Source organism: Capra hircus, chromosome 7 (assembly GCF_001704415.2).
Source record: "Capra hircus breed San Clemente chromosome 7, ASM170441v1, whole genome shotgun sequence".
In the NCBI taxonomy this organism is placed as follows: Eukaryota; Metazoa; Chordata; class Mammalia; order Artiodactyla; family Bovidae; genus Capra; species Capra hircus.
In genome coordinates, this window is record NC_030814.1 from 67,316,926 (window position 1) to 67,326,064 (window position 9,139).

The 9,139-nt window shown below is 57.3% G+C and overlaps 1 protein-coding gene across 2 annotated transcripts; it reads right to left on the reverse strand.

Moving 5' to 3' along the window:
- On the reverse strand, positions 2,724–8,295 carry MADCAM1 (mucosal vascular addressin cell adhesion molecule 1). Of its 2 annotated transcripts, XM_018050516.1 has the most exons (6): positions 8,004–8,295; positions 7,346–7,887; positions 6,959–7,231; positions 6,230–6,550; positions 4,211–4,675; positions 2,987–3,172 (listed from the first exon to the last, which is right to left on the reverse strand). In XM_018050516.1, the coding sequence occupies exons 2-6, from the start codon at positions 7,404–7,406 to the stop codon at positions 3,147–3,149; spliced, it is 1,146 nt and encodes a 381-aa protein (XP_017906005.1). In that variant the 5' UTR covers positions 7,407–7,887; positions 8,004–8,295; the 3' UTR covers positions 2,987–3,146. The 2 variants fall into 2 exon arrangements, with proteins under 2 accessions (XP_017906004.1, XP_017906005.1); XM_018050515.1 differs by lacking the exon at positions 8,004–8,295 and having other exon boundaries at positions 2,724–3,071; positions 7,346–7,563.

Here is a 9,139-nt window from a genome sequence, read left to right on the forward strand (position 1 = left end):
CAGCAGCTACACGGAGGAGCCCCGAGCTCTGAGTTACATTGCTTATATAGGGTATTCTCGCAGGAAAAATTTGAAAAACGGGAGTTTCTGGGTTGGGAGACGTCTAATTGGTTACCTTCTGTGGAAGGGCTGACCACGGGTTCTGATTGGTTCGCGGGTGGTGGGGTGAGGTTAAGGGATTTCCGAGAAGCTTTTTCCCGGAAATTTTTACAAAATGGAGTCTTTAACAAAATGGGGTGGCTTAGGTTCAGATTAGGTGCTGATTGGCTTTCCTGGTTTAGACGCGGAGCTTAAATTTTGCCAGACTCCAAAATGGATCCCAGGAAGGGCTTAGTTTCAGGTATGAAGCCGATTGCTTGCCATCTTGGTAATGGGAGGGTCCTTTCTTAGCCTGGTCTGCTAGCAACAGGTCTCCTTGGTTACCAGGAAGCCCTGCCAAGCTTGGGCGGGTGGCTCCACCCCCACGCCAGGACCAAGCGCCGCTCTCATCCACTTTTTTGAGGGCAAGCTCGGAGGCTTTGTGCTCAGCCTGGCCTTCAGCCTAACCCAATGTCTGTGTGAGTTTGCAGCTCACCTCGTGCGGAAAGGCTCCCTCTCCCCACCAGGCTGGGTTAGGGGTCTCCTCTGCGCTTTCGCTATGGGATCACAATAAACTGTGGAAAATTCTGAAAGAGATGGGAATACCAGACCACCTAACCTGCCTCTTGAGAAATCTGTATGCAGGTCAGGAAGCAACAGTTGGAACTGGACATGGAACAACAGACTGGTTCCAAATAGGAAAAGGAGTCCGTCAAGTCTGTGTATTGTCACCCTGCTTATTTAACTTATATGCAGAGTACATCATGAGAAACGCTGGACTGGAAGAAACGCAAGCTGTAATCAAGATTGCCGGGAGAAATATCAATAACCTCAGATATGCAGATGACACCACCCTTATGGCAGAAAGTGAAGAGGAACTAAAAAGCCTCTTGATGAAAGTGAAAGAGGAGAGTGAAAAAGTTGGCTTAAAGCTCAACATTCAGAAAACGAAGATCATGGCATCTGGTCCCATCAATTCATGGGAAATAGACGGGGAAACAGTGGAAACAGTGTCAGACTTTATTTTCTGGGGCTCCAAAATCACCGCAGATGGTGACTGCAGCCATGAAATTAAAAGACGCTTACTTCTTGGAAGAAAAGTTGTGACCAACCTAGATAGCATATTCAAAAGCAGAGACATTACTTTGCTGACTAAGGTCCGTCTAGTCAAGGCTATGGTTTTTCCTGTGGTCATGTATGGATGTGAGAGTTGGACTGTGAAGAAGGCTGAGCGACGAGGGATTGATGCTTTTGAACTGTGGTGTTGGAGAAGACTCTTGAGAGTCCCTTGGACTGCAAGGAGATCCAACCAGTCCATTCTGAAGGAGATCAACCCTGGGATTTCTTTGGAGGGAATGATGCTGAAGCTGAAACTCCAGTACTTTGGCCACCTCATGCGAAGAGTTGACTCATTGGAAAAGACTCTGATGCTGGGAGGGATTGGGGGCAGGAGGAGAAAGGGACGACCGACGATGAGATGGCTGGATGGCATCACGGACTCGATGGACATGAGTCTGAGTGAACTCCGGGAGTTGGTGATGAACAGGGAAGCCTGGCGTGCTGCGATTCATGGGGTCGCAAAGAGTGGGACACGACTGAGCGACTGAACTGAACTGAACTGAACTGAGTCACGTGTACGCGTTCCTAGAGTGAAAGATTATGGTGCCTAGTTCTTTGTCCCAGCCTGCTACCTTTCGTTACCACCAGAGGGCGCTTTCTCATGCCGCATCTTCTGTACCTCTGAAAGTGTTAAGTCACTCAGTGTTCGACTCTGCGACCCCATGAATTCTTTTGTAGTCTGCCAGGCTCCTCTGTCCATATGATTATCCAGGCAAGAATACTAGAGTGGGTTGCCATTCCCTTCTCCAGGGGATCTTACCGACCCAGGGATTGAACCCAGGTCTCCTGCATTGCAGGCAGATTCTTTACCGTCTGAGCCACCAGGGAAGCCCTAAGCCCTTTACCTCTAAACTCTTACAAAGGTCCCCAGTTCCAGAAGGTCGAAACCCGTGGCATCTACAGCCCTTCACCTGCCGGTATCATGTCCAGTCTCTGTCTCAACCCCCATCGCCACCCCGCCACCTAACCCCCAGCCACCCTAAAAGAGTGTATACGGTTTCCCTGATCAAGCACCCTTCTGTTTCTTTGCCTGTGCGGTCCTCCAACAAGTACATTTCTCCGCTTCTTTTGAGGACTCCTAGTTACTCTTGCCTGGAAAATCCCATGGACGGAGGAGCCTGGTAGGCTGCAGTCCATGGGGTCGCAAAGAGTTGGACACGACTGAGACTTCACTTTCACTTTTCACTTTCATGTATTGGAAAGGGAAATGGCAACCCACTCCAGTGTTCTTGCCTGGAGAATCCCAGGGACGGGGGAGCCTGGTGGGCTGCCGTCTATGGGGTCGCACAGAGTGGGACACGTCTGAAGTGACTTAGCAGCAGCAGTTACTCTTTAAGCTTCAGCGTTCCCACATGCAGGGAGGGGCCCCAGGCAGAATACACGCCTCCTTCCCCCAGCCCTGGCCACGTGGGGCTGCAGTGGTGTCTGTCCTTCCTTGCCTCTCTGGGGGAGTCACCTAGAGCAGAGGATGGTTGGAGCTGTGTGGAGGATTCCCATGTCGTGGGACCAGGACAGAAACCACTAAGGTCAGACTAGATGCTCTTTATTTTCCAGCTCTGCACCGTGGAGGGTCGGCTCCCCAGGGGCCCACGGAAGGGACACCCAGCCAGCTGGGGAGGCTGGATGTGCTGGCCATCAGGGTAGGGAGCCCTCGGTCACCGCCTGCTGTCCAGAACGCTGCCCACGTCTTCTAGTCACAACCGAGTAGAAGGAAAGTCTCCCTTCATGTGGTCTACGTGGGGTGGGGGTGTGAGGCCCAGGTCATCAGCTTGTGCGCTGGCAGCGTTTCCACAGGCGGTAGGTGAGGAACACCAGGAGAAGGAGCCCCAGCGCCAAGCTGCTGGTCCACAGGGCAGCTGACATTGTCGGGGAGCCTGGAGAGAGAGGCGTCTGGAATCCTGCAGCCCTCTTCAGGCTTGGGGAGCAGCCCGGCAAAGCCTGCTAAGGGCTCACAGAGTGACCAGGTTCCCTGAAACTGTACAAAGGACTTAACAGTTTAAAACACCTTTGTGAAATGTACAAAAATCCCTGGACTAGCCAAAGGCCTTTGTGTGTTTAGTCACTCAGTTGTGTCTGACTCTGTGTCTGACTCCATGGACTGTAGCCCACCAGGCTCCTCTGTCCATGGAATGCTGGAGTGGGCAAGAATGCTGGAGTGGGTTGCCATTCCCTTCTCCAGGGGATCTTCTGACCCAGAGATCGAACCTGGGTCTCCTGCATTGCAGGCCGATTCTTTACCATCTGAGCCAACAGGAAAGCCCCCAAAGGCCTTTAGAGCAACTCTTTGGAAAAGTACATAGGACCTTGTAGTTAGAAGTGAGCAGTCCAGGAACTTCCTGATGGTCCAGTGGCTAAGCCTCTGCACTCCCAGTGTAGGGGACCCAGGTTCCATACCTGGTCAGGGAACTAGATCCCACATGCCACAACTAAAGATATTGCAAGCTGCAACTAAAACCAGATGCAGCCAAGTAAATAAGCGCCATATAAATATTTTTTTTAAAGTGGGCAGTCCAGTGAGGGGCCCCTCACCGCAGCTGCATTTGAAGTGTGACCTGTCTGGGTGGACAGCACTGTCCATGTAAAACACACATTGCATTTTGAAGACTTAGTTGGAAAACAAACTTCAGTCATGCTTTTTAATAGACTGCATGTTGAAATGATAACATTTGAGATATATTGGGTTTGATGATATAGCATCAAACTTATTTTTACTTTTTTTCTGTCCTGAATGTGGCTTCCAGAAAAACTGGTTACTCATGTGTCTGTGTCTTGTTTCTATTCCACAGGCTGTCTCAGTCCATTGAGTTTATAGGGTTTACAAAATGCTGTGACAGCTGCAGGATCCCTGAAACTTAGTTATCGCCATGCAGGCAGCTGTGACTTGTGACCCTTAAAGGGTCAGGGAAGCCCACTAGACAGCTGAGGACACAGGCTGACTAGCAGGGCACTCCTTGTCTAAGGCCTGGACACAAGGTTCCCCTCCCTCCCAGGCCCCTGCAGCCCCAAAACTCACAGATTTCCGGGACCACATACAGGTTGGCTGTGTGGCCCCCAGGGTCCAGGCGACACTGGAACCAGCCCTCAGGATGGCACCCGGACCACAGCATGCTCCTGCTGCTCAGCCAAGCTTGGGCCCCCACCTCCCGCGTCTCGTAGGCCTCCAGCCCGCCAGGGGCCTGGGTCCAGCGCACGGCCATGCCGGGACCACAGGGCACCTCGCACAGCAGCTCCAAAGCCCCTGATGCTGACAACTGGTGGATCTCCGGGAGGCACGGCCTGGTGGAGCTGTTCCTGGGCGTGGGGCCAGGACTTGTGGGGCTGTAGGTGGAGGCCAGCTCGGGGGAGGTGATGGGGGGCTTCGGGGGCTTCATGACAAAGGGCTCTGGGGTGGTTGTATCAGTGGGCTCCGGAGATGCTGTGATGCTGCGTTTTGCTGGGGTCATGGCGGGGGGCTCCGGGGAGGTCAGGCCCTGCAGGACTGGAAAAGGCAGCAGCCGTTTGTTTTCTACCTGCTGCCCAGGCCCCTCTCCTACCTCCCTCTCTCCTCCTGGAACACATGGTTGGACCTGATCTGCTCCAAGCCCTGTCCTTCACTTGGATGAATTGCAGGGTGTCCCAGTGGGTAGGGGTGGGATCGGGGTCTGACATGCCCCCCCACACACACCAGTGAGTGTCTAAATCTGTTAAGAGACATGAGAGCCCCTAGGGACTCATCTAGGGGCTGGGCTGCAGAGTGATTCGGGCATTGGATTTTATTATTATGGGGCTAAGGGGGGAGGAGGGGAGGAGGGAACGAGGGGAAGAGGGAACGAGGGGAGGGAGGGCCCGCCTAAGGAACAAGGACTTGCCTGAGTTTTCTTTCTGCAGTTTCTTTCTGCCCCACCTCGTGGTGCAGATGAGAGACTGAGGGTCCTTCCACCCCACCCCACTTCCCTTACCTCAGTTCACCTGAGCCAAACCTTCCAGGCCCCCAGGACTCCAGTCATTAATGTGAGTTTTGGGGTGCCCTGTCAGAGAACCAGTCTGTGCTTGCTTGGTGAGAGGCTGCCATAGGCTTGGTGATATGGGCGGGGTTGTCCCAGATGAGAGCAAATTAAACAGTAACCTCTGATGTGAACTGACCACCTACTGTGTGCCAGGACCCACATTAAATGTTTTCACTTTTGCATTCAGCAAGCATTTATTGTGTACCTACTATGGGCCAGTCCCCCAGGATAACAGTTATTCAGTCATTCATTCATTCAGGATGTATCTACTGAACACCCACATGCACTGGGCACTGGTTTAGCCTCTGGGGACACAGCCATGAACACATTCCTATCTTAGTGAAACCAACAGCACGGGAGACAGATGATAGAAAAAGCGAGAACACGAGTCGGATGTTGATAAAAGGTGTCAAGAAACATTCAACAGGGGAAGAGAAGAGGCCTGTGTGTGTGTGGGTGGAGGGACCTCTTGGGCAGGAAGATCAGGGCAAGCCTCACTGGGCAGGAGACCTCAATGGGAAGGAGATCTGAGGGGGGTTGGGGAGCTATAGGGAAGAGCATTCCCATGGAGGGCACAGCGATGCAAAGGCCCTGGGGCAGCACTGCCCCTGAAGTGTGGGAGGACCTGCAGTGTGAGTGAAGGGGAAGAAGGGAGGGGGATAGGGCAGGTGTGCAGGGCCCTGTGGGTGGGTGCAGCCAGCTTGGACTTTCACCTAGAGGGAGGTGGGAGCCCCGAGCCCCGGAGGGCTGTGGGCAGAGGAGGGGCAGCACCTTGGTGGGCTTGGCTCAGGGTAGGTGCACTGCAAATCTGTTGAATGAATGAACCAGTGAGAAGTAGCCCCCTGGCTGCCACTGGGGCCCAGGTGAAGGATGGAAGGTGACTTTCTCTCCAGCTGGTGGTGCGGGACCTGTCCAGGTGCAGACCCAGCGGGCACAGGGAGGAGCCAGGACTCCCAACGAGTGGCTGGGCAGCCACCCAGGGCTCACCAGGGACTCAGGTGCTGAGCAGTGTGACCTTGTTCACTTCCCTGCGGGCGCAGGCTCACCTGGAATGCTCCGGTGGCGGGTCAGCTCCAGGCCGGGCAGCCTCATGGTCACCTGGCACTGGAGGGTGTGGAGGCTGGAGGTCTCTGAGGCGGGCAGCAGCCAGCGCTGGGTCACTTGGAACAGCGGGTCCTCGCCTTCCTGGGGCTCCTCAGTCATATCCGGGAGGGCTTCCACTCCCTCCAGTTCCCGACCCCCCAGGAGCAGGGACATGGAGAGGGTGTCAGGGCCAGCAGGTGTGACGTTGTGGGCCGTGCAGGCCACCTCCTGGTCCCTCCCTGGCACTACGGCCTCAGGGGATACACTCAGCTGGTCAGGGAAGGCTGTGGGGAAGGGGAGGAGACGGTGAGCTGAGCCGGGAGGTTTAGGGCTGCGCCTGGAGGAGGGGGTGTGGAGGGGGCCTGGGGTTCCTGGAGACTGCTGGGCCATAGGGACAGGGGAGATCCACTACCACAGCCTGTGTGGGTAGAATATAAGGTGTCAGAGCGAGTCCAGAGCAGAAACGGCAGGGGGTGAGGTCCTGGAGGATCGAGGGTGGATGGGGGAGAGGGATGCGCGGAGAACGGGGACTGCAGAGCAGCTCTGGAGGACCTGCGAGGCGGCTATGAGCGGGGATGTGGTGGGCAATCCGGGAAACGTTCCAGGTGGAGGTGGCCAAGGGACGAAGGGAAAGCAGGGCTGCCGGCCGGGGCCTCGGGTGCGCAGAGGCGGGGGGAGAGGCGGGGGCTCACCAAATACCAGGAGCCGCACCCGGTGTTGGAGGACCACGTCCCCACAGGAGCCCACGCACACGCGGGTCCCCGCCGCAGACAGCGAGGCGTTGATCACGTACAGGACGCTGAGGCCCGCGCTGGACTGCACGGCGCCCAGACTGGTGTCCAGGCCCCGCCACAGCACCGAGGCCGCCCTGCCGTCCGCACAGGTCATGCGGCAGGTGAAGTTTCGCGACTCTCCCACGGCCATCGCCACCTGGCTCTCAGGTGGATCCACTTCCAGCGGCCCACCTGCGGGTGACCGAGGTCTCAGCCCCGCCCTCCTCCTCCTGCCTGGCCCCTACGTGGGGTCCCCCATCACCTCCCCAATCTCCTCACGCGCGTCTGCGGCCCCTCCCCGCTCACCGCGGCCGGGCTGGAGCAGCCCCAGAAGGAGGGGAAGCAGGAGGGCGCGGCCCCGCTCCATGCTCGGCCAGGCTCTGTCCCTTGCTCGTGCGGGCGGTGGCTTAAATAGTGGCGTCCTGGGCTCCTTCCCGCCGCCCCGCGACCCCGCGACCCCGCTTCCCCTCCTCCAGCTGCTCCCCGGGGGTTTCCCGAGGGGGTTTCCCACTCTGACCCCAGCCGACCCTGGAGGCGACAGAGGGGCAGGGGCTGGGGGCAAGAGGTGCGGGGGCGGGGTAGGGGAGCGGTCGAAGTAGGAACAGGAGGGCAGAAGGCCTGGACCGGTTCCAGGCCTCGCTTTTAGAAACGCAACCTCGGAAGACGGAGGCAGGAGAGGGCTGACGGTGGAAAAGCCAGGCCTGGGGTTGGCGCCAGGTTCGCGCCGTCGCGCCACTCTCGGTCTTCACTACCCGGAGCGGCAGCGCGGGGGCGGTGGGGAGCAGTCTCCTGGGAGCTGGGGCGGCAGTGCTGGGGTTCTCCTGCGGTGGACCTCCGGGAGAGGGGTCCTGGCGGAGCGGGGCGGGAGGAGGTCCCCCAGGGGTGAGGATGTTGTGGGGGTGGTGGGGTCTCTTGGGGGTGATGGGGCTGCGGCCCACGATGCCTAAGACACCGCACTACCCACCTCTGAGCTTGTCTCCCGTGCGCCTAACGGGCAGGTGGGATGGGAGCCCGGGGCCACGGAGAGTCTTCCGAAGAGACGCCTGGGAGGGGACCCACAGCAATCATAAGCCAGGCCCGAGAGCCTCGTGTCCCCAACGCCTGAATCCGTCTGCCCTTTCCGTTGTGTAGACCACCCTCAGCCTGGTCCTGGGTTCCCTCAAGGCCATTCACCACCGGGCACCAGAGTGGATTTAGAAACACCCTCTGAGCATGCAGACACTCCACGGCTGCTCCGCGGCAGAGGGAAAAACCCCAACTTCAGGCCGTGGCTGGAGCCTGGGCACTTGGCAGCCTCCGGACCTAGCACGTGCCTTCTCTGCTGGGCTGTGTCCAGGCGCAGCCTCCTTAGTGGGAAGCACCCCAGCCAGCTTCTCCTCCCCCACTTCCTCCAAGTCCTTAGAGAGGTCAAATGGCTGATGTCATATCCCCCCTGTACTGGGAATGGCCGGGGGGGGGGGGGACGGTTGTCTACTGTGGCCTGTGCTGTGACCCCAGACTCTGAGCACAGCAGGCACAGAGGAGGAATAGGGTGGAGTGTCCTGGCTGCCACCCAACCCCGCCTGACTTTAGGTGTGACTTGTGCCTCAGTTTCTCTGACTTCAGAGTGAGAGGACCTGCTGGGAGATGTCAGTTTCTAAGCACTATCAGCTCTGCCCATCTGTGTTCTCAGCATCTTTTTTTTTTTTTTTTTAGGTAACTTATTTGACTGTGCGGGGGTCTTTGTTGTGGCTCTCAGCATCTTCCGTCTTCTTTGCAGCTGCTGGATGTTTAGTTGCAGCAGATGGATCTAGTTCCCTGACCAGGGATGAACCCAGGCCCCCTACATTGGGAGCACAGACTCTTAGCCGCTGGACCACCAGGGAATGCCCTCTTCTCAACATCTTAATTGTCAGAGGCAGAACGTGGGGCCCAAGTTCAGGGACTGGAGGCAGAGAGGGAGAGCTGAGGCTGAGGGGCTGGGGGCAGAGGAGGGGTTGAAGCTGGGGGGACTGGGGGCTGGGGTGAGCTGAGGCGGTGGCTGTAGAGGGCTGGGGACAGAAGAAGGAGGCTGAGGCTTGGTGGTCCAAGGGTTGGAGGGTGAGACTGGGGGGCTGGGGC